Source organism: Cydia strobilella, chromosome 10 (assembly GCF_947568885.1).
Source record: "Cydia strobilella chromosome 10, ilCydStro3.1, whole genome shotgun sequence".
NCBI lineage: Eukaryota > Metazoa > Arthropoda > Insecta > Lepidoptera > Tortricidae > Cydia > Cydia strobilella.
This window is the reverse complement of record NC_086050.1, coordinates 14,587,388-14,610,415: the sequence shown is the minus strand read 5'-3', so window position 1 is coordinate 14,610,415 and position 23,028 is coordinate 14,587,388. Positions and strand designations below refer to the sequence as shown.

Genomic DNA, 23,028 nt, shown 5'->3' with positions numbered 1-23,028 from the left:
TATAGGGTGACAGTTCAGTATAGTATGAAAAAATATTGTATTTAATGAACATCATCATCATTGTAATTAATGTTGCTTGTCACGCTTAAACATAACAAAAATCATAATAAATTTCGTCTTAAAATAAACTTAAAAAGTCTACTAAAAATCGAAACAAAAGTATTTTTTAAGTCGCTGATGTGACATTCTCAATCAAAAGGTAGGTACCACTTTGTCGTTTACCATAAAGACGAAATTTGATTATATCTTTATACAAATAACCTGTCAGAGAAAGTGGTACCTTTTGATTAGGAACGTCACAAATGTTGGTCAGTATGAGGAGTGCAGCCTACAGTTTATTTTTAATTATATTTATATACCTACTACGGTAAGATTGATAAGACAATGTAATTATGCCTCCGAATGAAATAAATACACTGTATCGCAAAACTAAGTGGCGAGACAGCTCATAATGCCATCTCTTTCACTCTTGGTTGGTCTTAACAAGGGTAAAGGAGATAGTATTAAGATCTCAGTCGCCAGCTGATATTGCGGCAAGTATAATAAGCACCCCACCCGCGTAGGTACCCTTCCCCGCGCACGCCCTTCTTGCTCAATTGAGTTTTATTTTGCCAGATAGTAAAAAAAACCGTGGATCAAAATGACCCAAATTATGAATGATGTCTCAATGTGGTATTATAATATTGTAGACGTAAACTTAATAATATGAATTTTTTTTTGTGGCAGATACAGGGTGTTAATTAGAAAAAATTTTTTTTTAAATAAAAGCGGTGGATGAATTTGACACAGATTTGTTTGAATAACATATAACAATGTTCTGTAAAGTACAACACTTCACTTACCGACTCTAATATTTTTTTAGGCGTTTTAGGATCAATATTAGGTATTTATTAAATGCCATTATACCCGTGGATGAAAATGACACAAAATGCGTGTGTACGTCGGAAGCCACTTTGCCTTTACAGGGAAACAAAGAATTTCGTCTCTAATATTTTTTTTACAGAATGCTGATTGAAAAAAGAAATACCTAAATTTCTACCTAAGCAAATACCTAGGATGACACAAAATATTATTTTTAGGTTTAGTATATGGTCTGGAAACTATATATAAAAAATAAGCAACATTAATATTCTTATAACCTCAGAAGTTATTGGTACAGGTCTATCTTATGATTTGAACGTACTTACAATGACATTGACATTGAGGCAGTATGGCCTATGGTCTTAGCCTGTCCAGAAGGACGAATATAAAAAAAAAAAAAAGACACTTGACAGCCTTCAACTGACGGGCCGGCGGCTGAAAAAAAATTGGAAAAAATAATTTGCTCTATTCCAGTACTTTACAATTTGTTTAATTATATATTTAATGAGTACGAAACAAAAGTACTCTTAATTTAGTGTGCTTAATGAATACTACTTTATTATAATCTGAGTTAGAAAAGGTACACCGTGCCTGGTTCCTTATAATTTAAGTCCCCCGGCAAGCTCGGCCGAATTGCACTTTGCCATAAAAACGTAGTTCCGTTCTCATTTTAAAACTACTTGTTGGATTGTAATGAAACTTTGCACATACAATGACATGAGGTATATCTAGGCTTGACATTAGTTTATATAGCTCGTTTATAATACACGAAATAGAGCAAAAACAAGTTTTGTATGAAAAACTTCAATTCGCTGTATTTTTTTAACTATGGTATCTGAAGCTACATAAACTAATTACAGACATAGATAATAGATATACCTTATTCTATTGTAAGTACAAAGTTTTAGAGCAATCTAGCTAGTCGTTTTTAAATGAGAGCTGAACTATGTCTGTATGGATAACCGAGCATGCCGGAGACCCTTAAGAAGGTAAACAAAAGTAGTATTTACATAAGCTACAAGTTCACTCATATATTAACCTTTTGTTTTTATTGTCCTTTTTAATTTTTAGTTAAAATGTGATAAAATGAATGTGATACCTCAAGGAAGCAGAATTACCTTCAAACAAGCAAAACCAAATCCGCTTTTTCAGGGTTGGTTGAAAGAATTGCATAAAGAGGCAGTTGAAAATGAAAGCAATTTCGAGCCAGTAGTGAAGGAAGCCCTGACCGCTCTCTCTAAGTATCCCCTACCTTTGCAGAGTGGTACTGAATGTGCGATTCTTAAAGGTTTTGATAAAAAATTATGTGCCTATTTGGATAAGCGTCTGGAAGTACATAATTATAACAAAAATTTGCTCACAAATAATTCATCGTCAAAGAGCTCTGACACAGAAACTTATGACCTAGATAGTCCTGTAAGAATTGACTGTGAACCACAACCACCTGTCAATGTACCCTGTAATTCAAATTCACACAGTACTGTAAGCAAAAATTTGAGATTAGAAAACCAAGAAAATGTTGCACAAAGCAGTGATGCTTTTGGCAGCAGTAAATCCAAAGCTTCAAAAAAGAAACAAAGGGGTGTATATAAACCAGCATTCAAGTCTGGCAGTTATGCTATTCTTGTTGGCCTCCTTGAACATTTAAAAGATAATCCTGATAATCCAGCTTTGAAAAAGGAAGATTTAATTGATATTGCACAAAAACACAGTGATGAATCCTTCACTAGACCGAAGCCAGAGTCTTTCTACACTGCCTGGAGTAACATGACGAGATTAGTAACTAAAGGGCTTGTAAATAAAAGGAAGAATGGTAGGAAAATTGAGTATTTTTTAACTGATGAAGGAATTTCAAAGGCACAAGAGCTTTTAAAGGAATATGCCAACACTCCTACAGCTAATGACATTATCTTTAATGGTGCCAGTCCACAAAGAAGAAGCCCAGCTGTGGAACTAGATATAGAAATTGATAGGCCAATTGTTAGACAAGCTGTAAAATCTCCAGTATTAGAAATATTAAATCTGGATGCTATTGAAATGCTCCCTGGATCCTTTGACATAATTTTGTTAATTGATAAGTGTGAAACAAGTGGGTAAGTAAACTATCAAAGTATTCAAAACATGGTGAACTTCAGGATACTATTATAGGCCTATAATAATACCTTGAAGTATTTTTTGTTTTTGACTAATGGTTCCCCCTCATGTATCGACGTGCATTGGGCAAAATCCGAAGAAAAAAGCTTTACGTCTGCGTTATAAGAGCGAAGTAGTCGTCGTTCGGCTCAGCTCGTATCGGCCGGCGCCTTCCGACGCGTCGACGGCTTTTTCGCTTTTATTGCGCGGACATAATGCTTTTTTCTATCGGTTTTATATTATAATATTATATTATATGTTTACTTACTTATCCGGATTGGCGGGACACTACAAACGACAGGGTCGAGTGGAGGAAAAGAGGGGAGGCCTTTGCCCAGCAGTGGGACACTAAATTAGGCTAGTAAAAAAAAAAAATGTTTACTTAGTATAATAATACAAACCAGCTTCATGCTGCCAAACCAGTTGATGGCTGACCATAATAACTGCTTTTCCGCCGCCTTAGTTAAATGAGGACCTATAATTTTATGTTGTTTTAGATTGTCAAACAAACATGATCCAACAGTTACACAGTTTAAGAAATACCCAGATTTAAAACACGAGTACAGAAGTTTAAAAGTCGGAGACTTCACATGGGTGGCTCAGCACAAAGCCAACAAGGACCAAGAACTTGTTCTTCCATACGTTGTTGAAAGAAAGCGCATGGATGATCTCGGATCAAGCATCAAGGATGGCAGGTTCCATGAGCAGAAATTTAGATTAAGGAAGTCGGGATTAAAAAATGTTATTTATCTAGTTGAGAATTACGGTTCCAATAAACATGTTGGTCTGCCAATCCAGTCTTTGATGCAAGCTTTGCAGAACACAAGGGTGCAGGATAATTTTAAAGTGCACGAGACAGACTCATTGAAGAATTCTGCAAGGTTTTTAGCAATGATGACTAAAAGACTGACAATAGAGTATAAGGTTAGTCTCTATACTTATTTACTGCCCTTGAAACAAAATCTATACATAATTAAAAGTTGGCATGAGATTTGTGCTAAAAATTGTCAATGCTTTCTAATCCTTAAATGCCAGTTGCAATGAGAATCAATTTTGACTACCCTCATTTTTAGGGTTCCGTACCCAAAGGGTAAAATCGGGACCCTATTACTAAGACTCCGCTGTCTGTCTGTCACCAGGCTGTGTCTCATGAACCGTGATGTTAAAATTTTCACAAATGATGTATTTCTGTTGCCGCTATAACAACAAATACTAAAAACAGAATAAAATAAATATCTAAGTGGGGCTCCCATACAAAAAACGTGATTTTTTTGCCGTATTTTGCGTAATGGTACGGAACCCTTACCCGGCCTTGGCCGGTTTTTTTACAAAAATAAATAGTCGAATTTAAACTATCGTGAGACATATTTCGTTTTCTAAATACCAGTGCTTCACCGACAAGAGCACAGCTCTTTATTATAAAGAAGAAAAGAAACAGGTTTTAGAAAGTAACATCAGCTGGTTTGTTTCTAAATGTACTCTTTAATGTTTCAGGATAAACATTTAAAAGGATACAACAGAGAACCACAAGGGGACGAGCTAATGACATTCTCATTTCTCAACCAGGCGTCTAAAAAAACGAAGCCTCTAACAGTGACAGAGACTTTCATCAAACTGCTACTTCAACTCAAAGGCGCGTCTGTTGAAAAAGCTTTAGCAATTACTGAGGTTTATAAAACCCCACACTCCCTTATTGAGGCATATGAAAACTGTAGTCAGAAAGAGGGAGAATTCTTACTTGCCAATTTGAAGTATGGCGATTTGAACAGGAATGTGGGGCCTACAGTCAGCAAATCTGTCTACCATTTGTTCTCTAATATAGATCTTGCTTGACAACATGTTTTTTATTTCTATTTAAAATAATGGAAACAGGTGCAGCAAGATTCGATAATACAGCTGTATGTCTAACAACCGTATTGGGAAACTGATTCAATAAGGAATATTACTGCAATGTTCTTCCGCCAGAGTGCAGCACTTTCTTTCTTTTTCTTGATGGACTTGAGGGCGGTGTTGCCCGTAGCCAATGTCACGTAAAAGGGTAGGAACAAAATAAATGCTCTTAGAGCACGACGCTGTTCGGTGGTTGTTGTAGTTGTCTCGTAAAACCGATAGCTGGATTTTACGAGAAGCACGTGGACTACCGGCCGTTGACTCCAAAATGGTGGTTAAACACGCTTTGAGATTAATTCTCCATTCACTGCACACTACCACATTAGATTATTGTATAATAAAGCTATCGATATTACACTTTAAACAATATTAATGAGCAAAAAACAAAGGAATTAATCACGAGGCTACTATCAAGATGGCGTTCGAACCGGAAGTCAGAGTGCAGCACTAGTTAGTGCACATCCTATACCATAGAGTATATAACTTATACATACTATGCCTTACACAGTTTTTACTATGGCCTAAAGCCTGACCAGGATATATGATCACGCGCCATGTTGCGGAATCTCACTGGAACTAATATTTTCATACTATACTGAACTGTCCCCCTATACATGAAAATAATAGCACCCTCTTGACAATGATCATATATTCCTGGTCAGGTTTTACCGCAAAACGAGAAAATCGAAATTTCGTTATCTGCCTCTATCGATCGAATATGCAACAGTGATAGAGGCAAAAACAGAACTTTAGATAGGCCCTGTGATTGTGCTAGTGACGCCATCTACGCAGAGTTTTGCGTAATATTCCCTATTATTTATTAATAAAGTACTTTAAATACAGAAATTCTGGCTCGAAATTACTTTTATTTTCAACTGCCTCTTTATGCAATTTTTCCAACCAACCCTGAAAAAGCGGAATTGGTTTTGCTTGTTTGAAGGTGATTCTGCTTCCTTGAGGTATCTCGTTCATTTTATCACATTTTTGGGTATGACTATGAAAAGGTACCTACTACCATTTATTAAATAAAACAATATTTGGTATATAAATTTATTCATATAACTATTGACTGTGACATTTAGCTGATAGCAGTAGTTTAGATGACAGGAAACTTTTCTAGTGGTTGAAAGCTTCAGAATATACATAAATATTTAGTTCAGATCAATTAAGAGCACTTCAGGATGGAATCTTTCCAGTTCACAATATCAGCGTGCAAAATTACAAAATCAAAATATACAGAATTGGTTTGACACTATAAAGAAGAGATTCATTAATTATTTGAGTTAACGTTATCCTCATACAAATGCAGATAAGTAAATGCGCGTAATAAATAACAATACACAAGAATCTCTGTACATATGTTGACGTCACATCATCCTTGAGATGTCTTGATTAATACAAGAATATTCGAGTGAATTGTTTTCCCCAGAGCGTTGTAACAACTCAAGTAATACTTTATACTAAATCATTTACTAAAATGACTCTAGGAGTCTTATGCGGGCTGTACACACTCGTCGAGAGACCCCGAGACATGACGAGAACGAGTGTGTACATGCTGCTTCCTTCTCGTCTCGTCTCGCGCTTCTCCGATTGGATCGGAGCGGTGCCGAGACCGAGGCTCTCGACGAGTGTGTACAGCTGACATTACGATTGGTTCATGCGCTGGGCCTTACGCGTATATAGGAGGATTAATTTAGTAGGAGATTCATCTTTCATGTGCCAAACCAAAATAGCTAATATTTTAGACCCTTATTTTCATCATCACATTGCGTTTCCTTATACTTACACTTAACAATAATAATATCTCTATTAAAAACTAAAATTGTTTGAAGATTGAATGCAAGAAAGTAAGAAAATGCAGTAGAAAGTGCTATGGTTTGTTGAGAGGCCATGACATCAGATTTAGTTTAGAAAAGATGGACACTTATAAACATCGACTATTATAACATTTTTAACATCAGATAAAATTTACAAAATACGTTGATTGCATCCTTAACGTACATTGAGTCAAAATTTAAAGATTTTTATAACATAGTAATACCAAAGTTAAAAACAAAAGAGGCTACTTCAATGATAACGTAAAATAAAAAAACACCCGCAAGACAAATGCCAAATATCTATACACTTAAACCTAACAATTAAAACATAAAATCAGTGGCTTGTATCAGATTCACAAATTTTGACTATCTTGCTATAGAGCAAACACTTAATGCCCACCCACCAATGAATTCGATAACTCAATAATCACCCTGTATCCTGAACATGTGCTTAGGGCACTCACTCAGTGTCAAACAAATGAAAATAAAAGTTAGGTGCACTTACGTAGATAATTGAAGTGAAGCTAGACAGTAAGTTTAGAGAGTATGATAGTTTCTTTCAGTTTGGGCCTTGTAGTACTTGAAGCCCATAAAGCCGATGGCAAGGAGTCCCAGCGTGAGGATGATGCCGCCGACGAAGCTCGCGCCGTCGAAACTGGAATAAAAAAAGTGGCGTGTTAAATGGTATATATGTGTGTTAAATGGAAGTGATTGACGTCGGTGGCAATCAAGCATACGGCCCGCCGGATGGTAAGCAGTTACTACGGTAACCATAGACTACGGTCTATGGACGCCTGCAACACCAGATATATCACATGCGCGTTGCCGAACCTTTAAAAACCTGTACACTCCTTTTTTGAAGAACCCCATACTGTAGCTCCTCGGGAAAACCCAGTACAGCGCTATTTGTTTCGGCTGCTAAAATAGGGGGCACTTTTTTTTAGACTTCACCTCTCCGTTATATTTAATTTACTCTTTTATGATACATACCCTCTAGCCTGCAAAGTGTGTGGCTTCTCCGTGGTGACAGCAGCCTTCTCCGTCGTAGTTGGGGCCTTCTGCGTCGTAGTTGGGGGCTTCTGCGTCGTTGGTACCGTGGGCATCGTCACCGGCGTATCAGGCTTGGCGGTAGTCGTCTTCTTATCGTCAGTATTGTTGCTGGCGTTCGTCGGAACGACGGGCATTGGTGTCACTGTAGCGTTCTTGGAGTCGTTCGACACGGTGATAGGGCTGGTTGGGACGGTAGCGGATTGTGTGGGGGTGCTTGGTGAGCCGGCTGCTGGGGCCGGTTCATGTGCCGGAGCGGCGGAGGCGCCCGGAGCGGCGGGGGCGCCCGGAACGGCCGCGGAGTCTTTAGGAGCTGGGGGAGCCGCATCTTCCGCTGTAATAAAAAATAATATAACATTATTTCCGATCAACAGAAAGAAAGGAATTGGATATCAAGGTTCTTCGTTGCCAGGCCGAGGCTTGCCGAGTGATTATGCGCAGCACCGAACTCTAATGGGACTATACTTTAATCTTTAATTGATGATAATGATGATTATCCCTACAATTATTGATGGTTTTAGGAATAAAATAATCATATAAAAAAATCGAATACTGTCCGATGTCCTTCGCGCAGTGCGTGATGCGGCGTTTAAACCATTCAAATAGAAAAAGAGACAAATTGGGAATTTCCCGTATTTACATTACGAATATTGCAGTAATATCCCCTATTCAAGCCTCATCGCCAATAGTCTAAAAATTTTGTACAAGAAAATTATGCAAATAGATAATAATTTATAATGTTATAGGGTGGTCTTTTTTGAGACCGTTGCCCTATAAAGGGTTGTTATTATTATTACAAAGGAAGGAGTAAGCTGTAAAAGTGAAACATATCTTTGACGTCGATTGTACACAGTGGTTCATTAATTACTAAGATAAATATCGCTCATAAAACTGGTCATAGGGCGTCTGATAATGAAGATAATCAGAAGAGACAATAGGCCTCCAGTATTCAATGCCCTAACCACGACACCACGTGTCAAATTTGCTTGTTAGATCAGTGCGTGGAGCGGCACTCAGTAAGTTAAGTGCAGAACTATTTACAGCGAATGACAACCGTTACCGTTGGAATGCTTCGAGTATCTTAAAAAGCTGAGGGGGCACTCCAGAAAAGTGTCGGATACTCTTGACGCAATTTTTAAGAAAATGGACCTCCCATAGAAAATGGACCAGCCAAAATGTATGAAATAGCCAAATTTTTTTTCGCGATTTCGGGGTTGGTCCCATAGCTGCTCAAGCAAAAGCAAAAGCTGCTCAGTATACCTATAATTCTAAAACCTCCCTGGCAACGGGAATGCACTTATTTTTTATCCACCGTGTATAAGTCAATGCCCCTGAGTGCTTGATGTGTCTAAATGAGTGACACTCTCATACTCATACTAAATAAATACAGGGGGTACCCTATAGGTATTACAAGAGTATCCTGGAACTAGCAGTACTTACCTTAGGGCCAAGTGCACATTTCTAAGTAACTGTGTTTATCAAGAGAACAAATAGTTTAAAAATATGCATGCTATTTCTGTACAATAGGCGACCTAAGTCAATTACAGTTGTGTTCGAATTACCAAGCATAGCAGTAAATGTGGAGTAGGTCAAAGATCATTGTAGCACACAAGGAGCTTGAGTGTGAATGATATCTGAGATCAATTTACAATTTAAACTGTATCGATTCACAAGTTATGTCAATAATTTAATTTTTGAAACATGGTTTATTGCCGACTGTACTTCTTGAGTGTGAATGATAGTATGTGAGATCAGGATCAATTTACAGTTTAAACTGTATCGATTCACAAGTCACAAGTTATGTCAATAATTTAATTTTTGAAACACGGTTTATTTATTTATTTATTTAAACTTTATTGCACATAAAAAGTGTACAACAGGCGGACTTAATGCCTTTATAGGCATTCTCTACCAGTCAACCATAGGGCTAAACAGAAAAGCGTCAAGGTTGGTGCACTGAGAGAAAAAAACCAATAAAGAAACGTAACTTTTGAGCGAAGTAAAACTTCTACATGCATAATATAATAATATGCTTAATTATACCTTATGACTATGAGTACACTAAATATATATATGTTTTTATATAATTAAATATATGAATAAGCAAGGATAAATAGATAAATACATATACATACAATTGCACGTGCGTTAAGGGTTACCTACCGACTAATACCTACTATGCCTGCCTTAGCAGGTGGTTATTAAGCAAACGTTTATTGACGATTTGCCGACTGTACTTCTTAAGTGTGAATGATAGTATGTGAGATCAATTTACAGTGTAAACTGTATCGATTCACAAGTCACAAGATATGTCAAAAATTAAATTTTTGAAACTCGGTTTATTGCCGACTGCACTTTACAGCTACAATGTATAAGGTATTGGATTGTTGTCAAAACTTAATGTGAGCCCGAATCCGAGAAGTTTACAGGTATTAAAGGAGTAACTCCTCTTGCGCCTCCTGGCTCCATCATCTCTTATCAAATATCTCCTACTATGACTATAAGATGTTGGTTCAAATGGCTTAGCAAGATTTTAGTAACAAAGTGTAGTTAGAAAAAGTGTTAAAAATTAAATAAGAATCTTATAAGACTGGTTTAATTTTTGCCATAATTACGAGTCAAAACAAATATTACAGTGAAAAATAACAAATGTGCATATAAACACTAAACAGTCGTTATGTGAAGAGCATCAAGACTACCAAGTTTGCAAAATATGTTTGCTCAAAATGTTTTTCCTTCACAAAACAGCAACAGATAAATATTAAATCATATTTTGTAACACGTTCCAAAAAACTTGCTTGTAACTTGGGTTTGCAACTTTGCACTAATATTGTGCAACAAATTGTAAAATACCTTTCTTACAACTTGAGGAATAAAGTTTCTATACAAAAAACCGGCCAAGTGCGAGTCGGACTTGCGCACTAAGGGTTCCGTACCATTACGCACAAAAAGGCAAAAAAAACACGTTTGTTGTATGGGAGCCCCACTTAAATATTTATTTTATTCGGTTTTTAGTATTTGCTGTTATAGCGGCAACAGAAATACATTATCTGTAAAAATGACAACTGTCTAGCTGTCACGGTTCATGAGATACAGCCTGGTGACAGACGGACAAACAGACAGCGCAGTCTTAGTAATAGGGTCCCGTTTTTACCCTTTGGGTACGGAACCCTAAAAAGGAACAACACATGGTTTGAACAATTTAAACTCTAAAGGTTGTACATGTACAATTAGCTAATAATATTATGGTCGAGCCGTATGCTTGATTGCCGACGTGGTATAAAAAAAATATATATTTGTTATCCTTTTATTGCACATTTATGATTAAAACAATCGAAACACAAAAGGTTTCACCAAATATTATTCAAGTTAGTGGCAGTATTATTTCAACACATGATGAAATTGAGTTAGTGGCTGTTGATAAAAAATATTAGTGACACTGTGAATTCCCATACATTGAATGCAAATAGCATGATGCAGTTTTGGAAAAACCCGGCAAGGGTATTCCAGTGTAACAAATAGGAAGTCATAAACTGAAATAAATGTCATATACTAAGAAAAAGTGACCAAGGCCTCCAGTGCCCCAGGCTGGAATCGAACCAGCGTCCTCTGCTATCGCGGCAGGTGCCTGTGCCATTCGGCCACTGGGCCACGGCGGCATAGGTCGAAATTTTCCAAGTATACAGTGCCGGCCAATAATATATCACCTTTGAGTGTTTTTGTATGAGCTTGTATAGAGTAAAAATATAGGTTAGTTTGTAGATTGCATATTTTACTAGGCATTTTATACAAATATATGATGAATACTGCAATGAAATACTGTGAATTACAATAGGATACTCAGCATATTACTAAAAAATCTCTATTAAAAAAATGAAGTTGACAATACATTAAAAAAAAACTTCTATGAAAAAACTATCATATGAGGCCAATTTTTCTCACTGCTCGTACAAAGGAATACTACTAGACTACCTAAAGCAGTGAGGTGGAAGTCACTCACAAATATATAAAAAAAAGGTGATACCGTAAAAACATGGAGGTGATATAGTAGTGTTTCTACTTAAAATAAAAATAAAAAAAAAATTCTGTAAATAATTTAATTTGTTCTAATACTTCTAACAAATAGGAAGTCATTTTAATATTCAGTTCAATAGGTATTTACATTATTTAAATGATTTGCCACATGTTTTATACCACTATTTTTCACCAGACATAATTCAATACATTTTTCCCTTGTACACTTCCCCATAACATGGTTTTACTAACACATTGTCGGCCACAGTGGCAGATTTGCAGCCTTGGCCTTCTTAGGCCCCAGGCCCTGTAGTAACTACTAGCCACCCCTTTCTTAGCACCATAGACTGCGGCCCTAGGTCCGAGCCTACTTGGCTTTAGGGCAAATCCGCCACTGGGTAGACAGTGTGCAGATTTAAAGAGAACCTGTCAATGTACTCATTGCAAACATATCTCCAGAAGGTCTACCATAAAAATCTAAATTCCGTTATCTGTCACTCTATTACTCAAATATGCAAGTGATCGAGAGGCAGATAACAACATTTCAATATTCGCAGTTCCTAGGCGCTCTGCTATAGGGACACTATATTCCGTAAGATGTTAAGAATCATATGTAATGTGTACTGCTGCCCACTGCCACTGCCTTGGGTTAATCAGGGCTATTTATTAAGCTATTCAAACCTGTGGCTGACCCCTGTACTGAGATTAATTTAGGCGAATTTTAAAGGTCATTGAGCAAAAGATAATGTACTTCACGACGCCTTTCGTCTTATTGTCAGAAAGGCACTGCTAGTGAGATAGATATAATCCAAGGACAAACTGGCATACTGATTGGTTGAGATGATGACTTGGTAGGAAATAGGTAACACTTAATTTCAGTCAAAAAGTATCAGAAAAGTTTTTCGCAATATAGAAAATATTTACGTCACAACATTGTTTTTTTTTTCTGCAGCAACCTGTTTTGCTCATTAAAATTCAATCACGACGTCGTAGAGAAAGAAGCGTTTATAAATAAAATAGGGTAAATTATAATACCCACATTCTGAAAACAGTTACGTATAGGTAATTGGGATTTATAATGAACACTAAAACTAAACTATGGGCTAAAAAAATATATAGAAAATAGAGGCACACGAAAGACTTATTTTATCCTCGTATTCTGTTTGTTGGAATCTGATCAAACGCAATTGACCGATTGGCATTTAACTGATTGTTTGAGATTTACTCACCGGGCTTCGGGGGCTCGCTCAGGCAAACGGAAACGGTCAACAAGCAAACAAAAATTACTTTCTTCATCTTGAGAGTTTCTATTAGCTATTTCTTATAAGAATATTTGAAGAAATTCCGAAATTACTTTGCGTTGACTTGTCGAATCCGTCGAATCCAAGAAAGCAATGTTGCCAGTTGCCATTGCCACTGTTGCCAGTTGGTAGGCAATACTACAGACTATTTAAGACTTATTTATAAACTTTGAATATTATACATATAAAAAAGCTGAGAAACGATTTCAATACTTGAACCATGCTTGAACCCTACTTTGCTTGAACCGAATAATTAATTGTGGTTATATATTTAATTAGTGTTACCGTGTTACTATTCAAAATAGTGAAACCTTTTCTAAGCGACAAAAGATGAATGATATTATATACCCTGAATAGCTTGAATAGTTAACGCTTCCTACGCAATCTAATAGATGGCGGGCAAATTAAAAATATAAATACTGTTAAATTGAATTCGTGTCATTTCTTTGTTTTTCTGCCAATTTTATTATACTTTAATAGGGAATATTACGCAAAAGCCTGAAATAAGAGGAAGCCTGAAAGTTGCACCCATACAGAAAAAGTAAGGGCAAATCGCCTAGCATGGTACGGGCATGTGATGCGGAGGGATGAAAGTCATGTGACGAGAAAGGTATTAAGAATGAATGTGGAGGGAGGTACGAGGAGAGGAAAACCGAGGAAAAGGTGGATGGACTGTGTGGAAGATGATTGAAACTAAAGCAAGTGAATGATGAGATGACGGGTGACAGAGAGGTATGAAAGAAAAAGACATGCTGCGCCGACCCCAAGTGAATGGGACAAGGGCAAGCGAATGATGATGATGAGGGAATATTACGCAAAACTCTGCGTAGAGGGCGCCACTAGCACAAACAGAAGGCCTACCGCGAAACACGAAAATAGAAAGCTCGTTATCTGCCTCTCCATCACTCTTGCGAGCGAGTTTTAAATGAGGGCTAACGCGTATGAATTCGCCGCTAGGGGCGCTAGTGTAGATGGTGGTCTTTTAAATAGTTCGAAATGTCAAATGTCACTTGTCACTTCAATGACTGACAGCTGTTCTTTAGTCTTTTGGACCACCATCAACAGAGGCGCCAACTGGTGAGCAAAAAAACGATAGCCCTCATTATGACATTGGTATATGTCAATGTCAAACTGTACGGCAATGTCATGGAGACTATATAAAGGAGCCAAATCTCTATGTATGAAAAGTGTCCATCAAAAAACAGTAATTAGGCGGCGCCACCATACACCGAAATACTACCAAAAACAACCTACGTAATTTGGTCGGGTTATTTATTGCCTTATGTCCCAGAGCCTAACTAGCGCCACCGGAGAGATTAGGAACTATTATTTAAAGCTAAAAGCGATCACTTTTGCAACAATTCTGCCTTAAGAGATTGGCGTCCTTTCTATACCATCCATAGGCAATGTAATGGATTATAGTCATACACAAAGTATATACAAGTAGTTATAGATGCGCCACCGAGCGACCGGGGGTAAGAGAAAGAATGTTCGTATAAAATGTATACTACGCAATTTATCCGGTTTACATGTTCAATGTCTTTTCTCTTTCACTTATATATTTCGGTATTTCGAAATAGCCTCCTTAATTGCTATGATGCCCACATGATGCCATAACCCGACCATGAAAAAATGCCCGGTCGGTGATAAAGACAAAGCATGGCACTATTTTCTCTTTCCTCTTACTCTATCAAAGAGTGTCAGACCCTTGATTATAGCATTTATAGCAAGTTGATGAAATAACAAAAAAAATATTTGTGCCTTAATATCAGCCACCTAAGCGTTTTTCTGATTTTAACCGCTAATAATGTCGTGATATGTCGTATGAAGTACTTAAACTACTTAAAGTGGTGTTTTTATAATGTAAAACTTAATTAGCAATCGTATACCTAATTCAATTAAAATCACCATACACACGGCCGTTTATTTTTTATGATTTATTTTCTGAAGTGAGGACGAAATGCTCTAATATCAGATCAACCACTTTTTTTTAAATCCAGCCACCGTATGCATGCCCTAACTCAGAATAATAACTAATGCCCTAATACCAGCCACGGTGGTTCTGAAGTATAAGCAATTACGGACAAAAAACACTTTAATTTTGTAGTACATTGCTTTAACGTCCGACTTTTGGTTTGGTTGAAAAACCCAAATAATGAAATATTTTTTTCATCATTTTGATTTATTTTTAAATTTCTCTTAAACGATTGTATATTTTGGCACATAGTGTATTAGTGAAATATATAATATTTTATTGGCTTTCGTTTAATACCCCACACGTGTATGTGCAATGCACAGTTTGGGTCCAAAATGCAATATTCGCAACGAGGCGGGAGTCATTTTGATGACGTCATTCCGCTGAAGTAGATGGCCGGCGCCGCTGTCTCCCGGCAGTTTTGGAGACCCAGTACCATGCCCAACAACATACTAAAAGTTGAAAGCGGTTTCCGGATCTGAACTATATTCCCATATTACTTCTGTATTTATTTACATAGGTAAATAAAATTTACATTAATTGTATAAAACAAAATTAAGACTACTTATAAAATAAAACGATTAAAACTAAACCTACCTAAAAAAAAAAACCCTATAACAAACCCTGACCTCTTGGCAAAGTGCCCATCACGCAGGCAGCATTCCCGCGCTGTATCGCGATAGCAAGCCTTTGCGCGAGAAAGCTGCCCGCGCGAGGGTCCCCCGTTGCCTCCCTCAACCGCTTTCCGAGCTCCTTGTGGAGCCCGCGTGCACCCCTGCCCCATGGACCGAGTGTCTCGACACCAAAAGCTACGAATTCGTAGTTGGCGCCGAGACAGCCATATTTATTTGCTTTAAAGCGCTCTCGGGCGTCGTAAACTACATCAATTAATATGATATGATATGATATTTATTTATTTCATAATATTACATTAATTATAAATTATTATGTCAATATAGATATAAGAATTAATATTATGATCGTCAAGAGTACATTATAAATACGAGATATTAAAACAAACAATACAAGTTCATGGTTTCAGGAATATACTATCAGGTATATATATGTCGGTAATAATAGTAACATCTAAAGTAAAATGTGGTAAACATGTGCTGCGAGTGACTAAAACAAGTGAGTCTAAACTGTAAAATTATTTAATAATAAATTTTAAGCTGTAAGTCATGTTTTTGTTACTTGGTTGAAATTGTAATTTAGAAAATTAGTTATACTAATAAGTAGTATATAATATATTTTAGTGAATGACATGTTTTGCCATACCCTTCCAGGGTCCATTATGTACCTATGTAACATAACGGTATGCAAATAAAGATCTCTATCTCACTCTCTCTCTCTCTCTCTCTCTCTCTCTCTCTCTCTACTAGAACTATCGTTAGAAGGAAGGTAAGTTTTTTATTAAGAAACACTTTTGAATAATAAGTCACAGCAGATGTGTAACAATTATAAATCATATGCGATTACAATTTACATTCTTTTGCTTTCATAAGTAGTATAAACTAAATTTTATAAAGCGTTTTTCAATAATTTTCCAATAAACTGATACCTCAAGATTGTTTTCTAATGATAAAAAAATTAACTATAGCAAGTCAAAAATAATAAATGAAAAAACACCATGTCCTCAAATCAAATGTATCATTACGGCCCACTGTGCATGATCAAGGTAAGCGTGTGAGTAAAATACCCGCGTTAATGTCGCCTCCGCTACCCTGGATTATAATTTACTAATGCCCACACCTAAAGGGCCTTGCCGGTTTAGGCGGCTTAATATGTATGGTACTGAGGAGAAAGCAGCCGAGCGCTAGCAACCGGGCGACATTAGTACTTGAGTGGCGCGATAGATGGCGCTACTAGTTGATAAATTTACTTAATTACGACTGAGTTACAAACCATGTGATTCAAGCTTCGAGAGGAACCTAAATACCTATCCGTTTTTTACCCTTCGGGGGAAAAGCGGTTCTATTTTAAATCATTTGCGAAACAAACCTGCAATCAATCAGGCACTTGAAAATGTAGGATATGATACTTCGGGCAAACATTATTAATATAATGTCAACCAAAAAAGGGAAAAGATTTTCTTTTCGGAGATGATATAGGTAACGGCCTTAGTAAAGGTTTAAAGGACCTAGATATAGAAAGAGAAAGAAGAGCCTTAGCAATCAGAGGCAACATGCTCATCCGTAGATTTGCAAAATGTTCAAGGGAAGTTAAGCTCAAACTCTTTAAAGCATATTGTACATCTTTTTATACATGCAGTCTATGGGTGAAGCATACGAAGCGTGTTTATAACGCGCTTCGTGTTCAGTTTAATAATATCTTCAGGATGTTGCTAAAGCTGCCTCGCCGCTGTAGTGCGTCAGGCATGTTTGCAGAGGCGCACACGGATGGCTTCCATGCCATCAGACGCAAGAGGGTAGCCTCTTTGCTGAGACGAGTGAGAGGCAGCAGTAACAGCATCCTGAGGATGGTAGCTGGACGCCTCGACTGCCCTATATTAAAGCACTGGGCTAATATCGTAATAGGCAGTACAAATTAATAAAGTAAGTAAGTAAGTAGGTATTTGTTTGTTTTTGTTTTTATGGCTAGCTCTTAATTATGTAAATGTTGTAAATGTTATAATTAGACTAACACTTAGTTTATAGGTTCCCTAGTTTAAGTATCACTAACAAAATATGGATTTTTTGAAAGTCTGAATTAAATAATTAAAGGCACATAGTTGTGATCATTTCGTACACCTTTATTCGAGGAATTCATTTTTGGTGGGTAATCGGGCGAGGAGACCAGGTTCTTCGAAATAAAAGCTGTCCCGAATAGCTTCTTAAACGTTTAATCTAATTCAGTTATTAATTTACACTAGTAACACAGTATTTGACAGATTGAAATCGATTATAATTAGTATGGCGTTCCACCGCAGCACGTGAGGCGCGAGCGCAACATGGCGACGTCCAAATCACAACTGTCAGTCCAATCAACATGGCCGCCACCCCAGCGCTCGGTGTTACGTCACTTTGAAAGATCTAACATTCCGTTCAGAAATCGAACAGGCGACACTAGCGCCATCAAGCCAATTCTCTTGATGCGCCGTCACGGCCAACCCTGACCGTCGCACGCCCTCGTGCGATTAGTCACCCACTGGAGCATCTGCAAGAAAAGATATGGCTTCAATATTTGTTCGCTCGACCACTCCTGACTGATAAGGCGGACGCGTGGTTCATAAATGGTAAGCCTGCTTACACACATTTATGATCATCTCAGAACCGAGTTAATCTCTCGCGGGTTACTCTTAGGTGTGGACCGGGCGCTCACGGCCCTTTCGACCAACCTACTTTTACTTACTACGTGGCCCGGGCACACTCAGGCCCTTTCGACCGACACACATCAACACATGGCGTGAACCGGGCGTACTGGGCCCCTTCGAACAGCCTACCATTACCTGCGGCGTAGACCGGGCATGCTAGGCCCCTTCGACTAGCCACCATCATCATGAGGCATGGACCGGGCGTTTGCAGCCCTTCCGACCAGCCTCGAAAACACACTCGTGACGCGGACCAGGCATCTAAAGCCTCTTCGACCGGCCATTACCAACACTGACAAGATCGTGGCACAGGCATACACGGCCTTTTCTGCCAGCACCAACACCAATGACTCATATTCGGCAGCTCATTTACTGACTTACGTCAAAATCTCTGTCTATAAATAACTGATACAGACTGCAAGTTATGTACAAGATCCTAATAAAGACTACTATTATTGGACTTACTTTCATTTGCGCGCCCTTCCTTGTAAGAAATGACTAATCGATCTTCGTTATCTGAATCAGAGAGGGTGTCTGATCCGGCGGTCATGGTGCGATCACTAAATACCGAGAGTGTATCACTGTCGCTATCGTCATGGTCTACTTGTTCCCTATTAACCGCCGTCTCGGCCTCCTCATTGTCTATTAAATTATTAGCAATTTCAACCAAACCCTCAAAACCCTTAGGCACTAAACGCAGGTTTTCGTGCGAATATTTGTAGACGCGATTACCACCAGTGATAGTCCTCAACTCATACCTGTCGTTTTCTAGCACTTTCGTGATAACAAAGGGTCCGCGATATTTTCTAGATAACTTAGTTTGATTTCGCTCACTACACTTTATAAAGACGTAATCTCCTTTCGAAAATGCTTTTACTTGTGCCCTACCGCGATTAAAACGTTCGGCATCAGCTAGGGCTGCTTTTTGGATACTACGCGCGGCTTCATTTCGAATTTCGTTTAAGTTAGCGCGTTGGGGAGGCTTTATATTGGGGCATGTTTTAGAAAGGCCTAGTGACTGGGCGCTTATGCCAAACATGAGTTCAGTTGGGGTATATCCTGTTGTTCTTGAGCGGGTACTGTTCAGTGCTAATTGCACGTTGTCAAGCTCTTCTCGCCACACCTTATTGGAATCGTTTTCTATAATGGTAAGGAGACTTTTTAGGGTGCGCATGACACGCTCGACCTGTCCATTAGCCCGAGAAGAGCCGGTCGCTATCAGGTGCAGTTCAATGTTGTGCTCGTTACAAAATTCTTTAAAGCCCGAACTAATGTAGCACCGCCCCTGATCAGCTATGACTCTTTTCGGTGCTCCAAATAATGAGACTGCCTTCCGCAAGGCTCTTACGGCACACGCCGCATCTAGGGATTGGGTATACTCGAGTAAAACGTACTTTGTAAAACCGTCGATAATGACTGATGCGTATTCTTTTCGATCGCTTTTGCCACTAAGTTTGCCCGTGAGATCGATGTGTATGGTGTGCCAGGGTACCGATATCTTAGGGATGGGATGCATTCTTACTTGTTGAGCTCCTGATGGTCCTTTGGAGGCCTTGCACACTATACACGAATCGACGAACTTGCGGACATTTTTTGCCATTTGTGGAAACCAATACTGCTCATAAATCTTGTCCAGAGTTTTGTCGTACCCTAAATGTTTAATTTCGCAGTGAACATGATTAATAAGAGTCCAAATAAGTGATCGCGGGACAATGGGCAACCAAGAGCTCATCTTATTACGCTCAACCTTCCTGTAGAGAATTCCATCACGCACATCGTAAGTATGAGCTAAGCCTTCTGGAAGCTGATTATTTATATGCTTACTTATTAGGTCCTGAATTTCGGGGTCACGTTTCTGTTCTACTTGAAGCCAGCTATCATGAAGTTCAACAAAGTTAATCGCTTTGCAGCGAGTGTTTCCAGTCATATTAAACTCGCAAGTGTCATTATCAGTCGTCGGTGAAGCAGGGAGAGGGTTTCGGGACAAATAGTCAGCGTGCTCCATGTTACGACCTTCTTTGTACACAACATCAAAGTCATAGGCCTGTAGATAAGCCCACCACCGATGGACTCGAGGAGACAAGTCGACTTTAGCTTTAGAGGCTTTTAGGGAATTGCAGTCAGTGAAGACCGTAAAATGCTGTCCATAAAGGTAATGTCGGAAGTTCTCGACAGCGCGCACCACCGCCAATGTTTCCAGTTCATACGAATGATATCTGGATTCCACCTCAGTGGTGCGGCGACTAAAATAAGCGACAACGTGTGGCACATTATTTTCCCTCTGAATTAAGATACCCCCATAGCCTTCTGAGCTCGCGTCTGTATGGAGTTCTATCGGAATATCGGGATTGAATATCGTCAAGACCGGCTCGGAAGTTAATATTTTCACGATTTTGTTATGGACCTCTTTATGACGATCGGTCCAGGTAATAGGCCCCTTCAACTTTGTAAGCGGATAGAGAGGACTGACAAGGGTAGCAAACCCGGGAATGAACCTCCTAAAATAAGACGCTAACCCCAAGAATTGTCGGACCTGTGTAGCTGTGGCTGGAGCTGGTGCATCAACGAGCGCTTGTATTTTCCGCGGGTTCGGTTTTACCTCGCCAGCTTTTATTGCATACCCAAGATATTGGACTTCGGTTTTCATAAATTTACATTTCTTAATGTTGAAGGAGAAGCCGGCTTCAGACAGAGCTGCTAAAACAGCATCCAAACGACGTAAGCCTTCAGCAACATCTGGTGAAAAGCAAAGCACATCGTCCATATATGCAAGGGCTACAGTATCTTTAAGAGATTTCAAGGCTTTGTTTATGCAACGCTGGTAGACAGACGCAGCATTCCGCAACCCGAACGGCATTGCCAAGTACTCATATTGACCTTCCGGGGTCACGAAAGCAGTACGTTCTACCGAGTCAGGCTCTACTAGTATCTGGTGATAGCCAGATGCCATGTCTAGTGAGGAGAAGTAATGAGCACCAGTGAGGCGATCTATCTGATCGTCAATCCTCGGAAGAGGATAGTGCTCCGGTCGTGTGTTGCCATTAAGCTCCCTATAATCGACGCACATCCTGTCGGAGCCGTCCTTCTTTTTCACCAACAGGATGGGACTCGCGAAAGGAGAAGAGCTTTCGCGGATAACACCCGCTTCTAATAGTTCTTCTACTTTGCCTTTGACGATGTCTTTTTCCGCGACGGATAACCTATACGGCCTTCGTTGGACGGTTTTATGTGGATCAATCGGGTCAATTTTTAAACTACCTGTTTTTACGCGACGTGTTGGGATACCTTCAATGAAGTATTCGTTGTACTTTTTCAATATGTCTAATAACGCTTCTTTTTCCGCGCCTACAAGATCTGTGTCGACCTCGCCTAGATCAAAGACTGGTGTACTACTACACAGATTTGCTTCTTTACGGACAGAGAACCTAAGGCAATCACTGTCGATTCCGGCATGAATACCCAGTGCTAGTACATCTCTACCTATTATAATTGGTTCCGAAATCACATGGTCTGGCACGACATGAAATAGAAGGGGTAAGGTGATATCTTGAACTACCACCGTGCTCATGATTTGTTCAGTACAGCTAATATTATCTCCTATTCCTACTAGACAAACAGGGTCATTATGCTTTGTGCCGGTTAGCCTATCTTTAAAACTACATTTGATCAATGAGCAGGCAGCACCAGTGTCAAAAAGGAATGAAATAACCTCACCAGACGATGTCGACAGGGTACCTCTGGCTGACCGCCGCTCGCAGATGTGGACCTCCTTGCGCGCAGTCATCTCACTCGCTGGTTTCTTCTTTCCGTCGGGGCAAGTGGTGCTGATGTGTCCTGGCTTCCCACAGGTGAAGCAGATCTTCTCTTTTTCTTTATCTGGCAGTTTTGTGGCCTCCTTTGGTTTTATGGAATCGCGGCGCTTGCGGCAGTCTTCAATTTTATGTCCTCGATTGCCACAAAAGTGACAGGTGCCAGAAAAGCGCGTGTCCGTCGCGCTAGTTAAACGTGTCTTCTTTGAGTCCGTTTCGTTAGTTTCATGGTCATCGTGGCGTCTCTTGAGTGATATACCGCCAAGGATTCTGCAAAGCTGGGCTCTGGTTGAAATCACGTGCGAGTTCAATTCTCTGCGAATTAAGGGGTCTTTCTGCGACAGAACTGAAATAGCAAATCCTGTGATGACTTCTTCATTCATTTCCACCTTTGGAACACGTTCAATAAGATTCCATAGACGCGCAGCTGCTTCCGTAGCGGATTCCTTGCTTCCTATTTGAAACTTAAGGATATCATCGAAGTAATCCTGCATTAGCATCTGACGATTGAATTTAGCAAGCAACGTTTCTTTTATACGGGGCCATGTTAAGTCATCAGCTTTTAGTGAAGTGAGGCACTTAGCGGCGCGTCCCTTTAAAGCATGCGTTAGAGCAAGCAGTAGCTCAGGTCCGGCCAGGTTACGGCTATTGACTACGATTTCAGTCACGTTGCACCAACCTTGTATGTCTGCGTCGCTTTCATCCGGGTCGAACTTGACAAGCTTTGTCTGAGCATGGCCTGAAGGTGTATTCTGTGTTGCTGCGAGTAGGCGAGAGAAAAGTGTTTCCATGTTGTTAAAAAAACTTGCACTTCCGTTGTCTGTCCTTGGGGGGTTACTGGTCCCCTGAATATTTGGCCCTCGACATCCCA

The 23,028-nt window shown here is 39.1% G+C and overlaps 2 protein-coding genes across 3 annotated transcripts; one reads left to right on the top strand and one right to left on the bottom strand.

Moving 5' to 3' along the window:
* Positions 1 to 1,286: 1,286 nt before the first annotated feature.
* LOC134745027 (crossover junction endonuclease MUS81) lies at positions 1,287 to 4,830 on the top strand. Of its 2 annotated transcripts, none has more exons than XM_063679000.1 (4): positions 1,287 to 1,441; positions 1,933 to 2,954; positions 3,492 to 3,918; positions 4,489 to 4,830. In XM_063679000.1, exons 2-4 carry the CDS (start codon positions 1,948 to 1,950, stop codon positions 4,825 to 4,827), a joined length of 1,773 nt encoding a protein of 590 aa, XP_063535070.1. In that variant the 5' UTR covers positions 1,287 to 1,441; positions 1,933 to 1,947; the 3' UTR covers positions 4,828 to 4,830. The 2 variants fall into 2 exon arrangements, with proteins under 2 accessions (XP_063535070.1, XP_063535069.1); XM_063678999.1 differs by lacking the exon at positions 1,287 to 1,441 and adding an exon at positions 1,711 to 1,850.
* Positions 4,831 to 5,920: 1,090 nt separating this feature from the next.
* On the bottom strand, positions 5,921 to 13,165 carry LOC134745026 (porimin). The gene is made up of 4 exons (XM_063678998.1): positions 12,992 to 13,165; positions 7,692 to 8,082; positions 6,528 to 7,356; positions 5,921 to 6,375 (listed from the first exon to the last, which is right to left on the bottom strand). Exons 1-3 carry the CDS (start codon positions 13,056 to 13,058, stop codon positions 7,239 to 7,241), a joined length of 576 nt encoding a protein of 191 aa, XP_063535068.1. The 5' UTR covers positions 13,059 to 13,165; the 3' UTR covers positions 5,921 to 6,375; positions 6,528 to 7,238.
* Positions 13,166 to 23,028: the final 9,863 nt, after the last annotated feature.

Bases quoted from the DNA above. Each gene is read 5' to 3' on its own strand.
- LOC134745026 (XM_063678998.1), bottom strand. From the start codon at position 13,058: ATGAAGAAAGTAATTTTTGTTTGCTTGTTGACCGTTTCCGTTTGCCTG. The intron at 8,083-12,991 runs GTGAGTAAATCT...TTTTTATTACAG, and splicing joins GAGCGAGCCCCCGAAGCCCG to CGGAAGATGCGGCTCCCCCA. The intron at 7,357-7,691 runs GTATGTATCATA...TTTTTATTCCAG, and splicing joins CACACTTTGCAGGCTAGAGG to TTTCGACGGCGCGAGCTTCG.
- LOC134745027 (XM_063678999.1), top strand. From the start codon at position 1,830: ATGCCGGAGACCCTTAAGAAG. The intron at 2,955-3,491 runs GTAAGTAAACTA...ATGTTGTTTTAG, and splicing joins GATAAGTGTGAAACAAGTGG to ATTGTCAAACAAACATGATC. The intron at 3,919-4,488 runs GTTAGTCTCTAT...TTAATGTTTCAG, and splicing joins GACTGACAATAGAGTATAAG to GATAAACATTTAAAAGGATA.